The following is a 27,006-nucleotide window of genomic DNA, read 5'->3' on the forward strand; positions in this document are numbered from 1 at the left end:
TTTAGATCTAATGGAAGATATATTAAAGGACTCTGATAATATCCAGAAACTATATCTAAGAGATTCAGAAGATGATGATGCGTATCCGGTTTGTCAGTCTGCCAAAATAAATAGATTGTTTTCAGCCACTGATTTTACATGTGGTCAGGAATATATGAGCTATCTATGGATTGATTCCTTTAACAAAACTGAAAATGCGTGTCTGTCAGCTGGCACAATGCAAAACCAAGGTGGAGATCTAAGAGTTTCTCCTTTTCATACGGAAAAATATCATCATTTAATGAAAGAAAAGAGTGCTATTTGGGGATGGCAAGAGAGAGATGAAGAATGTGTAAGTAATTGTAGCTTCATTCATGAACCTTCTTAGAAAACAGATAGTCCTCAACTTACAACAGTTCATTTAGTGACCATTCGAAGCTACAACAGTCCTGAAAAAATTGACTTATGGCCCTTTTCCATACTTACAACTGTTGCATTATCCCCAGTCACTGGATCAAATTTTAGATGCTTGGTAACTGACTCATATTTATGACAGTTGCAGTGTCCCGGGGTCATATGATTCACCTTTTGCAAAATTCTAACAAGCAAAGTCAGTGGGGAAGCCAGATTCACTTAACTACCAGGTTATTAACTTAACTAAACCTGCAGTGATTCACTTAACAACTGTAGCAAGAAAGGTTGTAAAATGGGGCAAAATTCACTTAACAAATGTCTCACTTAGCAACAAAATTTTGGACTCCATTGTGGTCATAAGTCGAGGACTACCTGTACATGGTTTGACACTTAACTCGAAGATTTTAATTTGACAAAGGTTTACCTAAAGATCCTGTGGCTTGGATTTAAAAATACCTGTTTGCTTATTCTGTATTACTGATGCATTCCTGCAAAACTCCTGTAATGTTGCAGTTTGTCCTGCCCCATTCTGTGAGAACATAGGAGGCTGCAGTCTGCCCTATTGAAAGACCAAAATTCTTGTTTTTTGTAGAATCAGTTCATTATTGTAAAGTTTTCTAACCTCCTCCTGAGGTTTAAACCACGAACACCACTCCAAAATCATTACCGCCACCACCAGGATGGATTTTATTTAAATCAAGTCGATTTAAATCATGATTTAAATCTCTAGTAAAAAGGCTTGATTTAAATCGACTCGATTTAAATTATAATTTTTAAAGAGCAACTGTCATCTGTGTCCTGTAGCAACTCCTCCTCTGACCTACTGTTGACTCACCAACAGTCCCAGTGTTGCAGAATATACAGCCTCATGCTACATAACTAAGCTCCATTTCATGCTGAATAAACTAAATTATTAATGCATCTTAAACAGAAAACTATTTTTAGATAGATTTTAACTCCAAAAGCATTTTATTAAAATAAAATTTGGTAAGTTAAAAAAAATCTGATTTATATTAAAAATAATCAATTTAAATAAAAAAAAAATCTGATATTTTTTATTCTTTAAAAATAATATTCTTGATTTTTATCTACCCTGGCTGCCACAATAGGGAATTGGACAGAAAACGAGATTGTAACTGAGACACTTTGAGAAATACAATTTAGGTTAGTGTAACTTGACAGAATAGCATTATGTATTATATAATTCTGCAAAATATACAGAAACGTATGGTGTATATAATGCCCAAATGTTGAAATTAGTACAGTGTAGCACTTAGTCACTTTATTGAAATACAAGAACAGTGAGAAAATTTTTAGTTCATTGGACAACCGGTTGCAAATCACATGGTTTTGTCTTTTTTTAAAAAAAAATATATGAGTTTCTTGTTAGCAATTTTAATGTACTCTCAAGATTCATTTTCCTGACTAAGATCCAGATGCAGGAATATCAAATCAAGGACACATAAATATTGCTTAAACTGGATTTGTAACTAAACATTTTTAATATGACATTTGAATATTGCCATTGTTTAAAAATAATCAGGCACTGACTTCCTTATTAACTCTGAGGGACTGAATTTTATAATATTAATTGTTGGCAGAGCTAACCAATTATCTTCATAAAATGTTATGCTGCATGTGTCTTATGCATTCTTTTTGTCTTTATTTGGAAAGGAGAAATAATACCTAATGATTTAAATGCAGTGTATTTTTCTTTTTCAAAACGTTCCCAGGCATATCTCTTTTACAGCCAGTGCAATTAAAACTAATTCTTTAAGGGAATTATTTAATTAAAAGGCCCATTTATAATATGATAAACATTTAAATAGCTTTTTTATTTTGAATCGCTATAGCTAAATGGTAAAATAATAGGTTAACATGGAGAACTATAAACCTAACGGATTTCAACAGTACTAGCGTAAATTTTGCTTGAGGCTTTTAACCATGCATATTATAATTTGTTGACTAAATTGTCATTGGCTGGACTTGGACAAACTACAAACTATATAACCACTTAGGGTTATTTGATTCAAACATTTTCCTGAGTTGTTTAGCCATAGTTATGCAATGTAATGGTTGGATTCACATATTAAACACATAAAAAACAGACAGTAGTATATTCGTATGAATTCATATTTATAAATTCATATGTAAGTCTTCTGTTTTCACTGGTTAAGTGGCTCTAAAATTGCAATCATCTGTATCTCTATAAAACAATGGCTTTAACTTTAGAAGTTTACCATAGGAATACAGTATTGCTTTTGATTTTTCTATTGATTATGCTTTTTATATGGCTCTCTTGTTCCTCGCTGCCTTTATTATGAGTTGATGAAGATATTGGCCCTAATCTTGCAACGTTTTCGTAGACTTAGATCTACTTTCTTGTCATAAATAAGAATATGCTTTCTCTTGTTCCTCCAAAGCTTGTTTGTGGGAACTGTGAGGACACAGAGAATGTTATGGGAATAAATAGTGCAAAGGGACTGTAAATAAAGGGGAAGTTGGTGGAAATCCATCTGATATTGGAAGTTAGTCACTAGAGATAAATAGCTTTGATCATAATAAAGAAATGTAAACATGGGATGCTTATGATTTAGACTTAAGAAGCAAAGTGAATTCATCTAAACATCTTTATTCAGGATATTTATAGGAAGTTTCTTTTTAAAAAGAGTGTTTCTTTCATTTTGTGTTGTACCCATATATGCAACTCTTAACAGTAATTTATTTTTAACGAGATAAATGCTGCTGTGTATCTGTATATGTGTATGCAGTTAATGAACATTGGTGTTCTGAGTATGTGTTATGTATTACAGGAGCCAGCCAAGGTTTCAGAATTAAATCCTAATGCAAAAGTGTGGGGGAATCACATGGTACACGTGGAAGCAAGTGGTACTGAAGGGGGTGTGAGCAAACCCTGGGAAGAAGTAACAGATCACCCACCCGATTCCTGTAAAGAAGGTACAAGAAATCCGTTTTGAAATACCACATTATTACTAATAACTAAAGCTAACTATTTGTATTTACACAATGCTTTCCTTGTACGAACAGTTTTTCTTTCTTCAATTAACAAGATTCCTCATACTCCTCCCAGCCCATATTTTCTTCTCTGTTTTTATTATAATCTTAACGAAACCAGCATTTACTAAACAATATGCTACTCTTAGCTAATCTCTTCCTTTCTTCCTCCCCCCACATCCTAACCCAGAGGGTATATCCTGTTCTACTTGTTCAGTTTAAAAAATAATTACTTAAAAATTAATTAATCCACCCTTAAAACATAACAGAGCCACCAAATAACGGCTTAGCTTGAGGAAAGACGAAAAGTTGTTTGCCAGCAGCAATCATGTATACACAAGCAAGAAATCATTGCATATTTCTTGCAGGTTTCATTGAGAGAAACTTAACAGCAAACCCTTCCAGGAATTAATCAGAGTATGAAATCTTTGGTGTCTAAGTCACAACAAAGTATATTTTTGTGACTCTTACAGTTTTCTCCACAGCATTAGTGGCCAATGGTGATGGTGACAAAAAATACCAGAACGAATCGTTAAAAGAACATCAAGAACCATTACTATTTGTTCCGTTATCAAATCTAACAGATATGAACTCTTCGGCTCTAGTTCATGCAGAGTACGAAATCTTTGATGTCTAAGTCACAACAAATGAAGTATATTTTTGTGACTCTTATAGTTTTCTCCACAGCATTAGAGGCCAATGGTGATGGTGACAAAAAACACCAGAACGAATCGTTAAAAGAACATCAAGAACCATCACTATCTGTTCCATTATCAAATCTAACAGATATGAACTCTTTGGCTCTAGATCATGCAGAGTACAAAACTGTACATGAAAACACTGAGTCAGGTATGGAAAAAAGGTCCTTGCTCATTCTTAAAGCTGTAAGTGTTTCTATAAGAGTTTATAGAATGATCTTCAGGAAATTTGCATATTCTAGCTACTGAAGAAACATACCTGAGCAGGACTGAATTGTAGGCATTGTTATAGATGTGCCTATATGAACAATACCTGTGACTATTAAATCCATAACACCCTATGAAGTAGGAAGTGCAGAGTAATAACTTTATCAGCACACCCCTGTGTTACGACTCATCTAATTGGAATTGTTGCTTGCCTTGTTAGGTTTGTCCTGCTTACACACATACTATAAGAACAATTTGCTTCCTGTCATCTTCCATTTTAATATCAAGCTGATATCATATCTTTTTAAAATGTAACATTCCACACCCCCTTTCAGCTTAGCACAGAGCCATACAGAGTCAAGTCAGGTAGAAAGGTTTTGCCTTATAGACAATGTTGGGAGTTTGGATTTCTGATAGTAAAAATGAATAGAGATTATGGATCTGCATATTGTGTTATGCTACTGTGGAATTGGGATCGTAGAAACACTCAGGAGCATAGAAGAGTTCAGAGGCAGATGCATAAATAAATGTCTTAAACATATTTATTCATATAATAAATCATATTAACTATGTACAACAGAGATCAAGTCTCATCAGAAACAAACATGAAAAGAGAGAGATGGAGAGAGCAAGGTGGAAAAGGTTGGAGGGGGTTTTATACTCCGGGTAAGCCCCTCCTTTCCACATACGGGTGGAGACACTCTCTGCCTCCACTGGTGTCTATATGACACACGTGCCAATGGCTTGCAAATACTTGACAGCTACTAATTTCAGTTCTAAAGTGAATTCATTCCTCCAAAAGGCTTGTGCACTTCAAAAATCCAGTTCCAAGAAAAGTTGAACTGGGTGGTCTTGTCATGGCCCAAAGACCAAAAAAGTCCCAGAGTTTCTTCTAAGCAGTTTCCTTCATGGTTTCTCATCTTGCCAAACTAAAGGAAAGTCCTTGCATCCTTATAAGATAACTTAGAAGATTTCTAGCGAGGAGCTGTCTTGACCTTCTTCCTTCCAACCAAACTATCTAAAATTTGCTGTCTCTTACTCCTCTGGAAAGCATTCTCTCTCTCCTGGGAAACCAGATTACATTCACATCCCAGAGTCATCCCGTATATAGCCATCCCAAAGTCACTTTGCACAGGGAAAATGGGTGGCATATAAATTTAATAAATAAATACTATGCAGAGGTTTTGCATTTGATGGTCATAGGAAAAAACATATTATGTAAGACATTGGTATATTTTCATTCCTTCACCAACATTTGCATATTTTCTGGCCTCTCTTTAGACACAGTAGAGATGAGAAAAAAAATAAACACAATCTTATTGTAACCGTTGAGCAAATGTAGTTCAGGCTGTCATCTTAATTCTCTTATACAATATTTGGAAAATAGTTTTTGTATGATGAAACCACTGCCTGAAGGAGAGAAGGTCCTGATTTGGGTTGGGGGTGGGGGTTAAAAGACATACCAGCTTAGAATCCATTTGGCGAAGGAAACATTTGAGGTCAAGCCCTTAAGTCCATACCTGGTTTCCCAAGGGAAGGCAGACAATCTGGTATGATGCTTGTAAACTGGTGATCAGCAGTAAACAAACCTATTTCACCCATTCCCAGAGCTATTCTGCTTGCTTGCACCTGGCATTCCTGGATGCTTATATAACAATTTATTTAAAACTTATTTTGGAAGAGAGGTGTTCATACCAATATGTGTAATTTTTATTTGATGAGGTTATTTTTGAGCCTTCTGATTTGTTCACAAACCATGGAATGCGGTTAATTGGAAGTGCGCCTCGCTCTGACATTCCCTTGGTGCAGCTCTTCTTCATCACCAAATTGGCAGAATGACTGCTTTAGCTTGGTTTTAACCGTATTCTTGTGATCATATGTGTATTTATTTTCTGCATGGAGGAGCTGGGAAAAATGAATAAATAAACATGCCCAATGACTTTGCATAAACTGGAGGTCTGTATAAAAGGAATGTAAATAAAAGATCTGAACAATAAGTAATAGCAACAAAATGCTTGTAGTTTGAGTTCTCATACCACAAGCATTTGCTCCACTGAAGGTTTTGGCATTCTATAAACTGCTGCTATTCAAAGTAAGTATTAAGCCCATCATGTTTGTAAGTCGTGTTGGTTAAAAAACAGACACCTACGTGACCAACTCGATTATAGAACCTTTTTTTTTTTTTTTTTTGCAACCAACAAAACTTTGGAACCAGATCATAAATACATCTGGAGAGATCCATCGTAACTTCAAGTGGTCACTCAGTGACCGGTCATAAGCCGAGGACTATGTGTAGCATCGAATAATAAGCACAATACTAGCTATGTTGCTTTAAAATTGAAATGTTTTCCTTAACCACTAGAAATAGTTAAAGCAAACAAATACTTTTTTCAATCATGTCCAATTTGTGCAAATTTCAGGTGCTGTTACGATAATATTACATATACTGTGTACTAAAAGATATAAAAACAGTGATAGCTAATTATTGGAGGCCCTTGATTGTTTTCAAATACATAACACCAGACTTAATCCAAAAAGTTACTTATTTTTTATGTATAAATGATTTCTTACAACCTGCTAATTTGGAAAGAAATCGTGAACAGATTGTGTATTAACTCTTAAATATATTTTTGTTCATTGACTGTTCAGTTGAGGTAATTCCTCTTTTATCAAATATTTCTAAAATTGTGGGATAGTGCATGATTACCATTCTAAACGTAGTTATCATCATTATACATCATACTTATTTCATCTGCTTAGAATCAGATGTCTTAGCTTATCTTAAAAACCTTAACCAGTTTAAATCCAGTTAATGTTTAAATAGGAATTTCCTGGCGAGTCTGAGTAGGAAGTTTAAAAAGAAGAAAAGAGGAAATACATGGAAAATAATTTCTATACTGATTTTTTTAAAAAAAACCTGTAATGTCAATACTGCATGCCATAGTGGTAGACTATGATCTAGGCCAGTAAGATGGGTAAAGTTAAGATGAGTGAACTTCATGTTCCAGAATTCCAGCCATTATGTATTGACTAGAGAATTCTGGGAGTTGAAGTCCACCCAAGATAAAATTGCCAAGATTGAAAAATTCTGATCTAGGCACATTGCTACTTTTACGAAGAATTATATACCATTTTTTTCCCTTTATTTCTTGTTTTTCATTCTAGAAAGTAAAGAAGATCTTCGGCCAGAAGATCGAGAAGAGATACGAGAAGCTCTTAAAAAAACACTGGAGTTCTGCTTATCAAGGTAAATATATAATGGATATAATATAGTCAAGCCTGGTGCTATTGTAATAAGATTAAATGTTAATTAGGGTGGAATAGGCAATATAATTAATTATGAATGCCATAACCAATATGTTAGCCTCTGGACCACATAGAAATTCATGATCAGGTAGGGATATATTTATATGTTAATTTTATAGTTTAAAATTCAGAAAGGGTTGGGAAGGAATGAAAATCCAATCGCGAATATTTTTTTTCCTTAATTGTTTCATTTTCTTATCTTTATTTCTACAACTGAAACACAAAAGATAAAACCCAATTTTACAAGTTGCCAGCCATTTGCTAGGTGTTCCACGGCTCCCTATTACAGGAAGGTTTGTTATTTCAGTGCTTTAGAAGAACTAATTGTTGAGAATAGATGCAAGTCAATTGTATGCTGTTATCTGCACTAAAAAGGAATGTTTTGATACTGATACCGTATTTTACTTATCATTCAATGTAAGGTGCCAGACACTTTGAAATCTTGTATAGAATGAATTACATAGCAGTAATTTTTCAAAACTCCCCACATAATCTGATTACTGTTTAGTCTTTAATATAAAGCTATAGCTTTAAACAAAATTTAATGAAGCCATGTGCCTCCTTCATGACTGGCTAGAAGTTTGGTATATCTCACAATTGTTTTTTCTGTCTGCCTGGATACTGCTTTTTAAAAGCATTTGAAAATGAGCTACTTTTGGCTTTCTGTGTCAAATGGTTCAAGAAAAGCAGGACTTGACAAAAACATCAAGTTAGGCTATAATTATGTAATTTTGCAAGAAATGAGGCATTTTAAAGTAAAAAAAAAAAACACGACCATATCTTAATATTGAGGAATAATCTTAAAGGCCAGTGCAACCATTGGAATGCTCTGGTAGGAATTGCATGGAGAGTTAATTTTATACTAATCCCCCCCCCCTTTTTTTTCTTCTACAGGGAGAATCTCGCTAGTGATATGTACCTTATATCTCAGATGGACAGTGATCAGTATGTGCCAATAATGACAGTAGCTAATCTTGATCACGTCAAAAAGTTAACCACAGATACGGATTTGATTGTTGAAGTGCTACGATGTAAGTCACGGCAAATCGTGTATTATTTTTGTACCATACTTTAGAATAAAAGGGCTTAATTGAGATGGGCAAGGTCGGAAGTCATTTTTATTTCCTTAAGAAGCAATGTATCTTGAAATAAGAACATCGGGGGGGGGGGTTTGTAGGAGAGCTTTATACAATACTAAGTTTTTTTTCTCTTAAACAGAATTAAGTCCCTTTTTATACAGGCAGTCCTTGACGTAGAGCCATAATCAGAACTAGAAGATTTTTTGTTAAACAGTACAGGTATTAAAGGAAGTATCATGAGGCCACTCTCGAGTTTATGACCTTTATGTCCCAGTCATTAAGCAAATCATCATAGCCATTAAGTGAAACATAACGATCGCAATTTGAGACCTTCCTTTCCCTCTTCCCATTAACTTTGCTGTTCAGAAGCTGGCTGGGAAGATCACAATTAGCGATCATGTGACCCCAAGATTCTGCAGTCATCACAAAGCCAAGCTGATTGTCTATACCCAGATCTTGGTCATGTGATCACTCACATGTCATAAGTGTGAGGAATAATCATAAGTCATTTATTTCAGTGCCATCATAACTTCAAACAGTCACTGAATGAATGATCATAAATCAAGAACTACCTGTATTCATTCCCTAGCCTGAGTCAGGCTTCAGGAATGTACATGTGCCTGTTGGCTTCTTCTAGGGAACTATGAGTTTGCAAACAGCTGTCCTGAATAATGGTAGTTTTTCGGAATACAGTGTGCATTGAGTGCCTTACTTGAAGCTTATTTGCACTCTCAAGAACATCTGTGCTGGAGTTAGAAAGCCTTTAAGGGGTCAGAAACAGGATAAAATGACTTCTTTTCTAAATGACTCTCCCAGCACCTCTTAACATCAAACACATATTTTTCTGAGAGTGCATTGTTGAAATCCAGGAAGCTTCTTTTAGGAGGTCTCCTTAGCCCCATCTCAAGCCCCTTTTCCACATCGGATTAGAACAGCTGTGTGTTGCTGTTTAAAGTTTAGACATGGTAGATAGAGAAGTGAAGATAATTTCTACCTTAAGCATTGGATGTGATTGATGGTATAGTGTCAGGTGAGCCTGTAGCATGAAAAGTCAAATATATCTATCTTCCTTCCCCAGAAGGCCTCTAGATCAGGTTTGTCAAACTTGTGTCATCACGGCAGCATCACGTGACTATTGGAACTTTTCCCCCCTTTGCTAAACCAGGTGGGGCGGGGCCAGCACGTGACGCATCCATCCTGCGGGCCATGAGTTTGTCACCCCTACTCTAGATGATACACACCCTTAGCTTACCTTGATGTAGTTTTTAGGTAATGGCAGAAGTAACTACAGTCTTCCAGAGATATGTCTTTATCCCACATTCTCTCACTTAAGTGTGTCACAGAGCCTCCTAATCTATAGTCAACAGATAAAACTTTCAGTAGTAAAAGAAATAAAAATATCATGTTGCTCAATTCACAACAGCATCTTAAAGGAATCTCCTATAAAATGTTTCAAAGGAGAATTTCAGTCTGAGACAGATCTCAGGAGATAAGACATTTATGAATAACATAAGAGACACTATTGCACAGAGATCTCAAAATTCATTAAACGCAGAATAGCTGAGCTTCCATAGTATGAAATATATATCAGAACCAATAAAGGTCTGCTTTGTCCACAGAAAACAAAGAATAACCTTAGCTCGCTGCTAAATAGACATTTATCTTTGTTGCCAAAGAAACACTCCTTTTTAATTGTATGGGGGTTTTCCTGGTTCATTTTAGCTTTTTGGTTTTCTGGAAATGCCAGATTTAAATTGGAGCTCTAAAGAAGGTTTCTCCTTCTATCCATTCTGATATACTTTCTTTTATTAGTGATCAGTAATCAGTACTTTATAGGAGAACAAAGAATCATTACACTTCTCGGTCATGTTTCAATTAGATTGAATATAGATTTAGGCTCTGAATTTGTCCGGGAATGGTGATAACGGGGGAATTATATTTTTAATTTATTCCCCTGTTAAATGTTTATTTTTAATCACAATTGAGCTAATGCAATTATAGGTTAATAATGAGTGGTTCTAACCTGCAGTTCGCGAACACCTGGGGGGTGTTGATGTCATCAGATGGGGGTCTAAGAAGACTTGAAGAAATGTTATGATTTAAATCTTGAGTTAAGTCTTGCAGGTCCGTGGCCGCAAAAGGTATTTAAAGGGGATCCATGATGACGAAAAGGTTGAGAAACACTGTAATAGAATATTAAAAGTAGTAAATGCAAAATATAATTCTACCTGTTGATACCAAAGCAACAACGTTGAGGGTTTTTTTTCCAGCATTGCCTTTAGTCCAAGTAGATGAAAAAGGTGAAAAAGTCAGGCCAAACCAAAATCGCTGCATTGTAATTTTGCGTGAAGTACCTGAATCCACTCCAATTGAAGTAAGTATATTATTTCATCAACAGAGTTTTTAAAGGTTTACTTTTTAAATTGATAAAGATAGTAAAGCACTAATAAGAGAGAGGATACCTGGAGCATTAGCTTTACTATTTCATGACCTGTCTTGAAATTAAGCAAATGTCAAGCCTTCAAGTAATGTGTCCCAAAAAATAAAGTCCAAGGCATCCATCTTCCTTTTCAAATCCATTTATTAGGAACACATTAAATTGGCACGGACTTGGTGTAATTCCAACTGTGAACCGGATCTGGAAGTACACTCAATAAAAACATAAATTAGAAACTTCCCCCCTGAGTCACAACCTCCAATCAATTATCAGTCCAACAACCCGGTGACTTCAAACTCCACCTTCAGCCATCTGCAGGCGTCTTCTCTCTTCCCACGGGAAAGGAATGGAATAAAGGGGGAAACATTCCCCCTTTATCTTTACACCCCCCCTTTCAACAGTTAGAAAGTGGTGAGCCTGAAATATTTATAAAATTCAGTTACTACAAACCTAAAAGCTAACAGAAAAAGAGTACAAAGGCTACAAGAAAATATGGCTACACATATGTCATCCTCAGGGTCAACAGGCTTCCCCCCTTTAAGCAAAAAGAATGTCCAGCAAAGAGACAACCGTAAAAGATTAACTCTAACCTCCCCTGCCATCTCCAGGAATCCCCTATGGATTATGAGGATTCTTCTCATGGAAACTTTTAATCAATCTATCAGCATTCACCTTCCAGCTGTTTACCCAGGTTGCCTCTGAAATAGGGATATCCTTTCCAATGTATTAAATACTGTAATTGCCCCCTATAAATGTGGGAATCTAAAATTAGTTTAACCTCGTAATGTTCATGATCCGCAATTTATTTATTTATTTATTTTAGGAGGTCCAAGCACTCTTCAAAGGCGAGAACCTGCCTAAGTTCATCAACTGTGAGTTTGCCTATAATGACAACTGGTTTATTACATTTGAGTCTGAAGCAGATGCACAACAGGTAAGCTTTCTTTTTTGTATGTGGGTATGTATGCATTTTTGCATACGTTATTTTGAATTACCTATGTCAGAAACTGTATGATTCAGGTTAATCATGGTTCAAGTACAGTACTATGATGAGAGCACAACCAAAGAAGACCTCAGCTACTAAGTGACAATAAGGGATCATTCTCCCATGTTTGGAACAAAACACTGACTCTGTTATGCAAATAAGGATTCTATCATTAAATATACTAATTATTTCCCCCAGTTAATTTGGCAGTTGGGAAATAATTAAAGGTAGTCAGCAAATAGTTAAATAAACAAGTAGCCACAGGCAGTATTGTCATATAATTGTAAGTTCTCCAGTTGGGAAGGTATTTGTAATTTTAATAAGTACGCTAAGTCCATTGAAGGCATAGCAGATAGTTTATCCCCCACACACACACACACAATCTTATTAGCATGATCTTGGTAGATTTTGAAAGTCTAGTGAAAAGGAGTCTGAAGTTAACAGTTCTCCAGCTGCTATATGATGTTAATAGTATCACTTGGGTTCAATTTCCACTAAAATGAGTTATATAACTCATTTGTTCCTGTTGGCTTTGATAAATCCAAAATGCATATTCTATTATTGTCAAGTTTGCCTGGATTTCTCTCAAAACATTTTTCAACCCCATAATTGCAAAAAATTTCCAGTGCTTTCTCTAGCTGATTCTTTCCCACAATATAAGGTTATTGCCGGATCAAAATAAACACAAAAAAATTGATGTGTTTCCAAACATAGAGCCCTATAATATGTTATTTGTAAATTTGCATCATATATGTAAATTTTACATTAGGTAAAAAGGTATTCATGCTTTTATTCCCATTAATTCACTAGCACCATTTCAAACAAGTGTATCTTTCTTTTAAAGGCTTACAAATACCTTAGAGAAGATGTGAAAACTTTCCAAGGAAAACCAATTAAGGTAACTGAATTATTTCAAAATTTGAATTATAATTGGGATAGTTCTGAACAGCGTCTTCCTAAGAATATAATCTTCTATCATTCACAGGCAAGAATAAAAGCAAAAGCAATAGCTATAAATTCATTTTTGCCAAAGAATGGATACAGACCTGTGGACATGAATATCTACACACAACAGCGTTATACAACATCATTTGCCTACATACCTCCAGTATATGGGCCCCAACAGCAATTTCCACTATATAGTTTAATTGCACCACAAGCCTGGTCTACAACACATAGTTATATTGATCCGTCATTGGTAAGCGCTGGAATACCATTTTTGTTTGTTTGTTTGTTTGATGTTCATGCTACTGCAGAGGATTTGGGGGAACTCTCCAGGGAGAGAAAACTTGCACAATTGTATTTTACAACCATTCTATGTATTATTCCTCTGTACCAAAAACTTCTTATGTATCTATACTTAGAGGAGAGGATTATGGTAAACTTTTCTGCAGTTGTATTCAGTAAGACACAGGAAACTTTTAATGTGGAAAATGAAATTCCTTTGAAACATAACGGTATAGTCTTGAAGCTTTTAGTATGTTTGTACTGTTTGCAAAGTGCAATTTTGAAACCTGTGCTTTCCCTTTTTGAGTCGGACATCAGGGCATTTCCTGAAGTAGCTAATTTTAAAGTTAAATCTACCTTACTCGATCTAATACTTTGATTCAAACTCAGAACATTCTGTTTAATAATCAAACAGGTTAAAATTCCGGACAATTTGGCAATTGGTTCATATTTATGACCATTGCTATGTCCCAAGGTCATGTGATCAACTTTTGTAACCTTCTGACAAGCAAAATCAATAAGAAAACCAGATTCATTTAACAAGTAGGTCTGTTGTAGCATATCGCCTACAGCAACTCACGAACAACTGTGGCAAAAAGTCATAAAATGGGGCAAAATTCACTTAATAAATGCCTCACTTAACAACAGAAATTTTGGGTTCTATTGTCATAAGTTGAGGAGTACCTGTATTTATATTGTATTGTATTATAAGTCTATTTATAAATATATTCTAATTGGTATGTAATGGTTTTGGTATGAAATGGGAATATTAATAAGCATAAGTTTGATGCTTATGAGGAAAGGTAAAGTGAACTAATGAAACCATCGTGCTATTTTCAGAACTTTATGGATATATTGAAAGTTTCAAATCTGTATCTGAAATTTTCTGTCCTATAGGTCGCCCCATTTCCAAATACTGGATTTATCAATGGATTTACAGCTCCTACTTTCAAGCCAACTGTTGCTCCACTTGCTACTCTTAGGCAGTATACACCAAGGACCAGGCAAGTTCTGTTAACACATTTTTGCCTATCTGGACAATATGCCTGGTGCAAATAAACTCATATATCTCTCAGGCATTTCGATCACAAAATGTCACAATTTCTCTCTCTCTCTCTCTTGGTCTCTTAAAAAGGCATACACAACAAGAAAGGCAGGTAAAATGGAATAGGGAAATATTTGTATAGAAGACAAAGAACCAAAGAAAGTTGCAAATGTTTTATAGCAAATTATGAATTCTATTACAAAATGACCATTGAGTCATAACTGTTGTCTTTGTGCAGAGAAGTATGTTTCCAAAATAAACTTTGGACTGTAGCACCCATCATTCTAAAGATGCCTCTAGAATTTGTGTTTGACACAGAGGCATTCTTGGAAATACGGATTGCTGTTGAGAGTAGTGCCGAACGCTGTGATCAATTGACCTTAGACTCCAGTAAAAGCTGTGCATGTTGATGCAATTCTAAACATCTCCTGAAGATGTCTTATGATAGCTCTGAAAGGTTTTTATTTTTCCCTGTCCAGAAATCCCAGCAAATCATATCTACGGCATACAATTCCTACTGTAGACAGAGGGACTGGATTACTAGAGAGCCCTACAATATTCAATCTTTCTGCTGACCGATTAATCAACGGTGTCAGGAGCCCACAAGCCAGGCAGCCAGGACAAAACAGAACACGGATGCAAAGTACTACAAGCTACATAAAGCGAGATGTAGGGAGCGGGCGAGTAGAATCCACGGCTTCAGATTCATCCCCCAGCTTAGGCAGAGGAAGGTGGGTATTGAAATTTAGGGTAAAGCACTAGCCCCTGAGGTTGGGAATGTTGTGTGTTTCCATGTTAGAGATTTCAAAAAGAAAAATTCTGTGGAAATAAGGCAAGAAAAAACTTCTCAGTTGAGAAGAGAAAGATCTAAACAAGCAGAACTATTTGAATTGAATTTGTATTTGATAGTATAATCAGTGGCAAAGCACTAAGGAGATTCTCAGGTCAAATTAAGCTGTGATGATTTAGTTCTCTTCAGTATGTGAGCCGACTTTTGTTTATAGAGAATAGTTTCAGCTAAGAAATTGATCTTATCTATCTATCTATCTATCTATCTATCTATCTATCTATCTATCTATCTATCTATCTAAAAATAATCTAGAAACATAACAGCATATGGAAAGTAGTGATGCAGATGTCACTTTATGTGATGATATGTGCAATAATATTTTGTGCATAACTTACAACTACTTATCAAAAAAGCTGATTGCTACTATATTGAATTGTTTATTAAAGTGGATCTAATTAGCGCAGCTTAGAAAATTAATGGCAAAGGAATTATTTCCAGAAATTTTGAAAAATGTTTTTTTTTTAGAAAAAGAAAAAAAGTTATTTAATGAGCATCATACTTTGGTTTTTTTAATATTTAAAATAAAACAATGTACATCTAGACTTACAAAGTTCTTGCATAAGTAATCTTCAATGAAAGTTGTAATATTTAGGGATTCAGGATATTTGACATTTCTGATATTCCGGAATGCTAATTGGAATGCTACAAATAAATGGAAAGTATAGGTTTGAAATTGGTAGCAAGGCCATTCAGACGTGTTTAACACTTCCTCTTGGAAATTCAGGACAGCATACAAACTCCTCCATTTTCTATTACATTTACTTCTAAAATTTTTCACATTATGACCCCGAGAGGTTAGGTGAGAGAGACCTGGAGAGAGTGTAGGTTACACTAGGCTGAATAATAGTGATTTGCCCAAGATCACCTGAGAGCCTGCTTCTTTGACCTAATTGAAAGTTCTGAAGGTTTTCTCAGTGTAACAATATAATCACATTTAAAATGATGCCTTAAGAATGAATAAATTCTAATAATGATGATGTCTGTCCTTCCAGAAAAAACTTTTATGGCTATCGAAAAAAAAGAGATGACAAGTTCGTGGTGAGTATGCATTGTCTAGTTATTCACTAGAGACTAGAAGATTCTTGATTAATATAGTAGCGCAGCCTTGGTGAGGAATGATTTCGCATGATGGTAAATGGAGATTTAAGTGGTAAAAATTATTCTAAATATTATTCTCTATTTTAAATATCTATTCTAAATTACCCCAAATCGTCATGAGGTAAATGGCAAAGTTGTTGACATTGGGGACTCATATTTGTGTTAGATTTTCAAGTTGTTGAAGCAATATTACACAGCATCCTGCTTCTTGGTCCAGGTCTGTTTGAATTCCTTTTCTAACTAATCTGTTCTATCAAACAGGAGAAAATTCTCTCATGCCAAAATGACTGATTCTCATTTTAGTCACAATGGTTTCCTACAAACTCCTTGATATTAGCTGATTGTGTTCTTACTTTTCTCCTTATCTATAATTTCCATCTTTTTTTCCTTATGCTTCTAAGTGGATCTTATTTTAAAAAAATGAATCTCCCTTTCCATTTTCCCCACAAGACAGAGATATGCTCACATTACTTGTTTCATATTTTGGCCTTAATAGTAAGAAGAAACACTTAATTCTCCCATTTAAAATATCACAGTGGTTATTGTTTTCAGCTTCCTGTAGAAAACCAAGTAGAATCATAATTAAAGGAAGCTGTGTGCTGTGGTGGCTGTTTTTTAATTACTTTAATTGAAACTTTAAAAAAAAATAAGATGGAAACTAATATAGGATCATATAAAGTAAGAAACAAAAGAAATCAACAAGAAAGAAAGTGCAAGAAAATAAGTTTTAGAAAAATATATATAAAAAAGAAAAAAATGTAAAGAGGCTTCTGACATTCTTCACAGCTGATATAAGTACAATTACATTTTAATCTCACTCTCTAAAGTTATATAATACTTTTCTTTCTCTAATGTATCTTAATAAAGTCATAAATCTTAAATTAATTTTTTTCATTTTTGCACAAAAAGTTCCTAAGAGCTTTCACTATCTACCAATAAATGTAAATAGTATCTTTTTTTGTAATCAAAGAAATTAATTTATCCATGTCTGCAAGATGTGTCAATTTTACCAAACATTCCTCCATAGTGGATAGTGTTTAATCTTTCCTTATCTCTGGGTGACTGTTTTTCATGCATAAAATTGTCAAGGTATGCCCAGAAAACCTGCACCAACTCCTTACAGTAAGAGCTGATTTTTTTTTTTATTCACCTGGGTTTCTTGAAATAAAGATGATGGTAAAAGGGCTTTCTTTGTTGTATTACCTTTCCTTTGGGACAGCATCCCTTGGAGAATCACTCCCCTCCCACCATTCAAGACAACCTTAAAAATATGGCTATTCTCTAAGGATTTAGTTATGTTATTTAGTAGACATGTTTAGGTTGGGGTGATATGGAAGACTGTTTTCTTCACGGTTTCCTCAGGGTGATGGATCTTCTTTTATAGCATGTTAATTCCTCTGTTGTTAACTTTTGTTAAGAATCATTGTTTATGTTAGACAGTCTGAAATGGATGGATGGATAGATGGATAGATGGATGGATGGCAATATTAATCCATTTCTTGTGGACAATGCTTATAATGCATTGTATTGTATTCTAACTTGTGAATGATAAATTTAAATCTATATCACCTACTCAGACATAGCCTGTTGACAGGAAAGAAATATATTTAATAAATAGAAAGCCAACCGATGTTCGTACTTTATGACTGCTTGAATGTGAGGTACGCAAATTTTGCTTGTTCCCTACAAGTTTGTGCCCTTTTCCTTGAAGATTGCTGTTGCCTTGCTTTCTTATTCTACACTTCTCTTGCAGAGAGGACAAACGCAGTCTCCACCCCCTACAAAACCACCATCTCCAAGTTTTGAGCTGGGGTTGTCCAGTTTCCCTCCCTTGCCTGGAGCTGCTGGCAATCTGAAGACTGAAGACTTGTTTGAAAACTGGTTGTCAAATGTGAATGTGTCATCAAAAGAAAAAGTAAAGATCCACAGATGTTGGGCAAGGGTGCATTTGGGGACACACATTAGTTCACTCTGAGGATCATAATTCTTCATTGGTCCTTGTGATTGTTTTGAGAAAAGAGAGAGGCTCAGGAACAACACCAATCTTATAAAGTATTGCTTTCTCCAGCAGGCTATTTTCTTTAGTGCTGTTGTACTTGATAGTAGACTTGCCAATATCATTTGGCTAGAAGCCTGCTTGGCATGGATGTTTAAGTATCTTTAAATCCTGCTCCTGAAGTCAGATTTTTCTCAGAATGGTATATAATGGAGTACATAATCTTCAGCCTGGAAAAGGGTCACACTTCAAACACTAGGTGGGAATGCTTACTGTTACATGCGTTGTTAAACCTCTCAGATACCGAACTATGTGGCATCAAATATTAACTCTACCGTTTATTTCTTGCGGTGGACAGTTCTGTATTTGGCCAAGATTAAAGCAATATATCATATTCAGCATTGACTTTGATGCAGATTGACATTATTTAAAAAAGTTATCTACAGCTATTGTACCATGCCTACTTTGTGAGGTAAATATGGCTTAATCTTTTCTTTGAGAGTTTAATAATCCACAACAGTAGTTGGGCAAGGCTGCTACAGGTTGTTCTCGACTTACAAATGCAATGGAGCCCCAAATTTCTGTTGCTAAGCAAGGCAGTTATTAAGGGAAGTTTGCCCAATTTTACGACCTTTTTTGCCAAAATTGTTAACCAAATACATTGCAGTTGTTAAGCGAATCATTCATTCATTAAATAAATCTCTTTTCCCCCATTGACTTTACTTGTTGGAAGCCAACTAGGAAGATTTACAAATGGTGATCTCATGATGTTGAAATGCTGCAACTGTCATAAATATATGCCAGTTGCCAAGCATCTGAATTTTTATCATGGGATGCTGCAGTGGTCATAAGTATGAAAAAGGCCATAAATCATTTTTTCAGTGGCATTATAACTTCAAACAATCACTAAATGAATTGTTTTAAGTCAACAACTACCTGTACTATCTTTGGTCTGCCTCTGATGACAATGGTTTGGTTATAAATATATTCTGCTGTTGAATTGAAATGTACTTTAAATGACTTGAATTTTGTTTTTCTCAGGACATCAGTGTAGGTACAAACACAGTACCAGCTGGAATTCCTCGTGAGCTTTCTTTGCCAGTTTCTTCTGCTCTGCCAGGGACATCCGAAACATCTCCTTCCCCATCCAAAGCTACTGAGTAAGGACCTCATAATACCAAGCTTTGAACACATTGTTTTAAATCAACCTTTTACATCGATTTTTTCATCGTCAAAAGGCTGGATATTATTCTTTCAATAGCTTTTGGGCTATTTCATAAACAACACTGCTTATGTAATAGCAGCAGCATATAATTTTTGGCTAAATTGTACAAAAGCACATACTGATTTATGGCTTGATTGTCAGTATTGAAAAAATTATCCATGTGTCTGCAATATAAACAGGTTTCTTACAATAAAAATAGATAGTAGTGATTTGCTACTATGGATGTCACTATGCAGAAGATAGAATTGAGGTATTTTCATTGTACTCACCTATTTCTGTCTATTATTTCACAGTGATCCCAAAGCTATGGAGAAGCAGAAAGAAACCCCAAGTACTCAAAGACTTTGTTGCATTGTTACTACTGCTTCCAAATCAGTACAAGTCAATGGGGATCTTCTAGCAGTAAGTGCATTTTGATTTTTATAAGACGTTGATGAGAACCTTTTGGATTTTATATTTTTATTTATACTAGAGGAGAGATTTGTTGTCACAAAAGCACACCATGCTAAACAATGTGATATGTTTGTTTTGACTTAATATATTGTGCAAATCCAGTTCCCCTGATGCTTTTCAAAGAAGCCATCATGTTTTCAAAGTTCTCTCTAACCTCAGAATTCCAGTTGTCTTGCAGATGGCAGGCGTACAAGTCTTACAATTACAACATGTTGAATCAAAAAGTTAAAATTAAATTCCAGCAGCAAAGTAGTCAGAATGTGGCGTCTGGGCAGTAAATCCACCGTGTCCAAAACAGATGTTAATATCTATCTTGCATGCTGAGAATCAAGAATTAAACCATAATGAACCATTGTTTGTTACACAAATCCAGCCATTTTAATTTAAAAGCCCTGGATTATGATTCCCCCTGTGGTTTGAATTAAGCCAGTTGAGGTTTATTTACCAGCCATGTTATTAGCCTGTTCATGACTGCTTCAGCCATCCTCCTGATAGTTTGCTCATATAGGTAGTCTGTCAACTTCGAAATGACCAGCCCACCTGGCCCCCAAAAGTCAAAGAGGCCACCCAGAAAGGCACCCAAGAAGTCTAAGGCACTCCATCGTCCACTGGAGGGGTTGGTTGGGCCAGGGCTCAGTTGCCGCCTTCCCTGTTTTCAGTAGATCTGTGATCGGCAGAACTACTTTTGCGAATGAGAGGATGAACTGCTGGTAGAAGTTTGCGAAGCCCAGGAAGCTTTGCAACTGCTTACAGTTCCTCAGAGTTTGCCGCTCTAGAATGGATGTCGCTTTTGTCAGATCCTTTGCTCAGATCTATGACATAGTCCTTAACTTACAACCATTCGTTTGAAGTTACAGTGACCAATCCCCAAAGTTATGGCAGTTTCAATATCCCCATGATCACATGATCAGAATTTAGGGACTTGGTAGCCCACTTAAAACTGCAGGGGGACTTCAGTTACCTCCACCCACCTATCTCCTCTGTCTATGACTTTTTGGCACCCAGCACTGCACCTTCCCTGCTGCCCTGGTTGACCTTTGCCGTCTTCTTGCTCACTGCTAACCAAGCATGCCTACCTAGCCTGGCCTTCTGCGAGGCAACTACTGGCTGTGCAAAGCTTCCTTTTCTGGTTATGGACAATGGTTTCTTCACAACACTTGGGAAGATGGCTTCACACAGCCAACACTTGCCTTAAGAACAGCTAGGCTGGACATCAGCAGTGGGAACAGGAAGATTAGTTGGGATGGCAGAGCGCCAGGTGATAGTGGCCTCGGAGTGCAGGGGGCCAAGGCTGAGGTTTTGTGCCTTGCTGCTGGGGCTCGGCTTCACATTGTGCTGTGGCCTAAAACCACAGCATACTAAGAAGCCATTTTGTTGCACACTGTTGGGCCGAGTGGAGTCTTCTAGAGTTGGTTGCACTCTCACACTGCAGCTCAGGATCTTCCTACAGTCCCAGAGCTGCGGCTTGCCAAGAAAACTCCTAAGCTCCTGAACTGAAGCATGGCAAGCAGCCCCAGAGTCACACGATTAGTAGGGATGGGACCAAAAGCAAGTATGGAGAGAGATAGGTAAATGGGGAGGAGTTGGAAGCAGTCCCTTACCTTATCAAGACTCAGGGCTTGGAAGGACCAAACCCAGAAGGGTTTGGATTAGGTCAGGTTCTTAGCTAAAAGCAATAGCACTTAGATTTATATTCTGCTTCATAGCGCTTTGCAACATTCTATGTTGACGGAGTCAGCATATTTTCCCCAACAATCCTTATTTTACCGGCCTTGGAAGGATGGAAGGCTGAGTAAACCTTGAGCCAGTCAGGATTGAACTCCTGGCGGTGAGCAATGAGTTAGCCTACAATAGTGCAGCCTTAACCACTATGCTACCACGGCTCTTAATGACTGGTGAAATTCTGTTAATGAGTGCCAAGAGTCAGCATCACTAAGTGATACTGTCATTAAGGGAATTTCACTGATCACAGGATGTCATGCTTTAGGATAGCACTGCTTAATGATGGGATTTCAATCCCAATAAGCCAAAGACTACCTGTATGCCTTACATTATTTTCCCAAGTAATTTCCAGAGAGGCTGAAGCTGCAGTATGATTTTTATCACGCTGATGCCCATCAGGGATTCAAGATTCCAGTCAACAATTGAATGTCTTACCCTATTTATGCTTCAATTCTTCAGAACAACAAAAAATTTCTTAAGGAGTAACTCTTCATGTTGAAAAATCACAAGCCTAAGCAAGACCTTCATCTTCTTTTGTGCAGAATTAATATTTCTGGTAGTGATGAGCTTACTCTGTTTTATTCCATTTTATTTTTGTGTGTGTGTTTTTAATAAAGCAGGAACGGCGGAAACCTAGTTATGCAGAAATATGCCAGAGGATTAGTAGGGATGCAGCTCCGTTGCAGTCCCCAAAAGAACAGAAGCCAAACAATGTTGGTTGTGGGAAAGAGGAAAGGAAACCCACAGAAACACTAGAAAGAAGCAGAGAATTGAAGTCTAAAGACCAGCGGAGACCATCAGGACGCAGGTCTCCTCCAGCCATTGGGAAACGTCCGACTAAAGAACAGAGCACTCCTCCCAAATCTCCTCAGTGAAAGTAGCACTTAGGATGAATTTCAAGAAGTTTTCAGTATGAAGTTACCCTATGTTGACATTCAGAGTACCAAGAAGGAGTTGCTGGTTAAAAGCTTGCAGGGGTTATGAAGTATATGAAATGATTGCTAGGGGTTTTTTTTTGTTGTTGTTGTTTGTTGTTATTGTTTATTTCTTATTTTTTTGTAAAATAGATTTTTTTTCCTTCTCTTTTCTTACATCCTTATCATCAAATTTCCCTTGAGCAAACAGTCAATTCCTTCAGGGTTTAATTAAACTTTATGTTAGGTTGGTGCTGAACTTAAGACGATGCTGAAGAAATACTGAAGACTAATAATAGCAGCTAATACATAAGGTATAAAGCAGAACAGATGCTTTATAAATTAGTAAGACAAGTTTAACTTTTTTTTTTTTTGAAATCCCAGTTGCTTTAGCAAATCGGCAAACAGGCTATACTTTTTTTTTAAGTTTAAAAAAATAAAACTGGTTCTAATATTTTTGTTCTTGGCCAAAGGAGAACTTCATAAAGATTAACTGAGAGTTCTCTAAATTATTTGTATTGATGGACTGCAAGCAAGTAACCAGTTTCTCAGTCCAAGCTAAAATGATCTCATCAATTTCAGGAAAAGAAAAGAAAAAAAAGCACATTAGGAATTAAATAAATGTGCCCTTGGGTATGGCAGATGCAAGCTAATGGCAGTTTTTTCACAAGAGAGCACAATAGCTCTCTTGTGATGAAGATTTCAATTTTTTCCCCTTCTCTCAACTGAGGAAGCTAATTTTGAACCCTTTTCTGGTTGGACCCCGTGCTCTGTATAAGTTTTCAAAACTGTGTTCCAAATGCTCTTTGAAAGAGTTCATATCTTAATCAGCCTGAGTGCTGACATCTTCTATAACTATCAACATTGGCATATGGATTTAATTTCTTTTTTTTTTTTTTTAGTCCATGAATTGATGGTGTTTTAGTATGTATGTGCATGTATGCGGAAGAAAGAAATTGCCCTGTATCCTGCCTGGGGTGAGATTTATCACACTTACTTTAGAAGCAACATGCTTCCTGAAGGACAAGGCTGCACTTAAATTAATAAATTTCTAATAACGTTGGTGATAAATTATTTTTTGTTTAAATAGCTAAAGATTTTTCCTTTGAGTGTTTAAGCGGCAGATGGTTCAGATCAAAAGGTGTTCCTGTTAAGTAGTTTATCCCACCTACACACACACAAACACACATGCACGCATGCACGCATACACACCAAAAGATTTATTTAAACAGCTGATTTTTTTTTTAAAAAAAGAATTATTTCCATCCAATCTTTAAAGACTTGAATTTTATTTAAACTTGAAAATGACTTTGCCTTAACTTTTGTATAAGACAGCTTAGAATTATTGAAGTCTGACCCCATTAAGGGTTAGCACGGGGTGGCATATACAGAATTACTCAGTTACAGTATCTATGTATTGTCACTGGTCTGACTGGGTAAACATACTCTAGTACAGGTCGTAGTGGCAGTTTTTGTAATATACCTTAAAAGATCTTAAGCAGTTGATCTTTTTCAAAATGTCGAAAAAAAATCTGTAAATGGAAATAGTCAATACTGTATTAAAATGTGCACTTGGAAGTGTGTGCTTTTGCTTGTACAGGTGTAAATAATCAGAACATATAAAAAGGTACCATTAAAAAACTGATAAAAATTATTGATATATTATAAATGTTGCTGTTGAACTGGATGTAGATAACTAAGTGTTGTGGTTTGAATATTACTTTAATTTGTTTTTCCCTTGTTTCTTTTTCTTTATTCTGATATGTTGAGCTAAGTCTGCCTCTTCACTGCTAAGGGGAATGGAAGGAAGTCTGTCTTTAAAAGTCCTGACATTGTAAATACTTTCTGAAAGTTTTGCATTTCATTCATACGGAACATAGATGTCCAGTATAAATTTCTAATTCCTAGGAGCTGAAATTAGTATTTTGATGAATTAGAAAGGAACAGCATTGCCGCCAGAAGCTCCCATCCCAAGTACACTCAACTATTCGTAGGCCAACACATTAGTAAAACTGGATTTAAATTTTCACGTAGCTATTTAAAAAGCAAACAAATAAAAATCCTAGGGCAGTTGATCTCCTAACATAAGTTGCTGCTATTTATAATTATCCTAATCAAAAGAAAAAACAAGCAAACCATCTTGCTCCTTGCACTGCAGACTTTAAAATGGCAAGTTGAGTCTTGTTTGTTATTTCCTGAGAAGACACACAAGGAAGGAGTCAAAAATCACCTTACTTAACATTGGTTTAACTTGGATCCTCCCACCCCCCCACCCCCACCCCCATGAGCAGTGAAAGGGGCAGTGAGACTGGAGGTATAATTTCGGCCAGCTATGAGTTGTCTTTGTTTGCCTGCTGCGAGCATGAGTAAAACAGCTGCAAACAAAGAGAGAAGTGGCCACAAGTAATAGAGCTAATCATCGGAGCTAGCTGATACAATAACTTTTGCAGGTCAGTAGATAGGCTGCATTGTTTTTAATGCATTTGCTGCTGCTCTTTATACTAGGCTAATACACTGTAATTCTCACTCAAATAACAGTCTGTGACAAAAGTTTGAAACTGTTACTGTGATGGCTTTTTCTTTAAAAGAAAGTGTCATGCCAAATAACTTCTCCAGTAATTTTTAACATTTTCATTTTCAAACAGTTCAGGACTATTTAACAACACAGGCTATTTATGTTTAGCTATTCAGATCTGCCTTTTTTTTTTTTTTTTAAGTCGTCTTAAATTATTGAGTTGCAGGTTAAAACGGGGTGAACCCATTGGAAAGAGTGGACAGGAAGGGGTAAGACTACTTTGGTGCTCCTTGTAATAGAATTATATAGGTTCTTCCGAGTCTGTTTATTCAAAGGATGCATTCAAATATGAATTTTTGTTTCTGCATATTTAACATGTACAGTATTTTTGCCTTAGGATGTCTTATCTACCATTACTACCCTTGCTCCAATTTTGCATCTAGTCAGAAAAAAAAACCCCAATAAATTGTCAAGCTCTTAATTTTGGTTCCTATTTTTTTTTCTGCCTCTCTTCTGGTATTAGAACTTGTTTTCAGAGAGGTGTCATTCCTTGGATGCCAGTGGCATTGTCACAGCCACTGATTGACCAAGGTTCTACTTGTTTCTATATCCCTTTCAACATGCTGTAGTTTTTAGGGGTTACGGGCCCAAATCAGACTGCTAGCAGCGGACAATCAAAGGTTACTGCAAAGTGATAGCTGCCAAGTCATTAAAGCAAAGATGTCATAGGGAGGCCATATTTTTCCTGAAGGTGGGTTTTTAGTTCTTCTGTTTAAGACTGGAATCAAGCTTACATGTAAACTATTTGATAATTTAAGTTTCCTTTTATGTCATAAAATGTACAACTGTCTAAAAATGTAGGTTATGAAAAATAAAAAGATTTAGCACTGTTGAGTTTTTCTATTTTTTAAAAATTAAGTCTTTTAAAAAAAAACCTTTGCCCTGGCATTCACTTATATCTAGGCTTATTGCAATAAAGACCAGTACTAGAAGTTCCTTTGCTCCCTTCTTGGTGCTGAAGACTGACCCAGTGTGCAGTTTACTCCTTGGTCCTCATTTAACATTTTTTTCCAACATACGTCTATTTAGCTTGTTCTTGGCTCACACTCTATATAATTTGCTTGCTTTAAAATTACTTTGGCCATGAATTGAAGTAATATGTGTTTTGAGTGTGCCATCCTTTCAGCAACTGGTTCACAGCAATTGTTATTTGAGTTAATTCTGGTTTTAAAATTAACAGATAATATCCCATCTATTAGGGCATGACACTAAAGAATTGTATACAGACTGTGAAAGGGATGCGATGGCTCAGCGGCTAAAGCTGCTGAGCTTGTTGGTTGGAAAGCTGACAGCCTGGGTTCGAGACCCGAGCACCATTCAATGGAATGAGCTCCGATTACTTGCCATTCCTGCCAATCTAGCAGTGCAATGCATGTAAAATGTGTCAAGATAAATAGGTATCTCTTTGGTGGTAATAGTGTTCTTTGCTTATCAGCCATATACAGCCTTGCTGGCTACATGACCACAGAAGCGTCTCCAGAAAACACTGACTTCCTCAGCTAAGAATCTGAGATGGTCCAGACACAACTGCACAGGGAAAGTCTTTTACCATTTTTATATACAGTACAGCTTTTGAAAGTCAATAGTTAATCTTAAAATTGCTGGGTTTGCCACATTTCAAAGCTATTTGCCAGATTTATTTTTAAGAACCTCATGCTATATGGATTCAATTTTCTAATCGGCCCCCCATATATGGCCCTTGTGGAAATATGATACCTATGCTAGAATTTGTTCACAAACCAATGTAATAAAATTGTAAATGATGCTGTTTCCCTATGTGG

General features: G+C 36.1%; 1 protein-coding gene across 10 annotated transcripts in view; it reads left to right on the forward strand.

Annotated features, from left to right (window-relative positions):
• The window catches only part of LARP4B (La ribonucleoprotein 4B), a 51,399-nt gene extending 25,342 nt beyond the window's left edge, over nucleotides 1-26,057 (forward strand). For 3 of the 10 annotated variants that reach the window (XM_087893036.1, XM_034402187.3, XM_087893037.1), the window contains 14 exons: nucleotides 3,207-3,351; nucleotides 7,479-7,560; nucleotides 8,514-8,650; nucleotides 10,969-11,072; nucleotides 11,959-12,069; nucleotides 12,965-13,018; nucleotides 13,106-13,318; nucleotides 14,245-14,351; nucleotides 14,872-15,123; nucleotides 16,235-16,280; nucleotides 18,094-18,255; nucleotides 19,378-19,496; nucleotides 19,855-19,963; nucleotides 22,357-26,057. In XM_087893036.1, coding sequence (XP_087749162.1) covers nucleotides 3,207-3,351; nucleotides 7,479-7,560; nucleotides 8,514-8,650; nucleotides 10,969-11,072; nucleotides 11,959-12,069; nucleotides 12,965-13,018; nucleotides 13,106-13,318; nucleotides 14,245-14,351; nucleotides 14,872-15,123; nucleotides 16,235-16,280; nucleotides 18,094-18,255; nucleotides 19,378-19,496; nucleotides 19,855-19,963; nucleotides 22,357-22,611 — 1,896 coding nt within the window. In that variant the 3' untranslated portion in view covers nucleotides 22,612-26,057. Of the gene's footprint in view, nucleotides 1-3,206; nucleotides 3,352-4,095; nucleotides 4,258-7,478; nucleotides 7,561-8,513; nucleotides 8,651-10,968; nucleotides 11,073-11,958; nucleotides 12,070-12,964; nucleotides 13,019-13,105; nucleotides 13,319-14,244; nucleotides 14,352-14,871; nucleotides 15,124-16,234; nucleotides 16,281-18,093; nucleotides 18,256-19,377; nucleotides 19,497-19,854; nucleotides 19,964-22,353 lie in introns of all 10 variants that reach the window. The other 7 variants (XM_034402185.3, XM_034402184.3, XM_034402189.3 and 4 more) reach the window with 4 other exon arrangements.
• The last annotated feature ends 949 nt before the right edge of the window (nucleotides 26,058-27,006 follow it).

This window comes from Pantherophis guttatus, chromosome 4 (genome assembly GCF_059756535.1).
Source record: "Pantherophis guttatus breed Tessera chromosome 4, ASM5975653v1, whole genome shotgun sequence".
NCBI lineage: Eukaryota > Metazoa > Chordata > Lepidosauria > Squamata > Colubridae > Pantherophis > Pantherophis guttatus.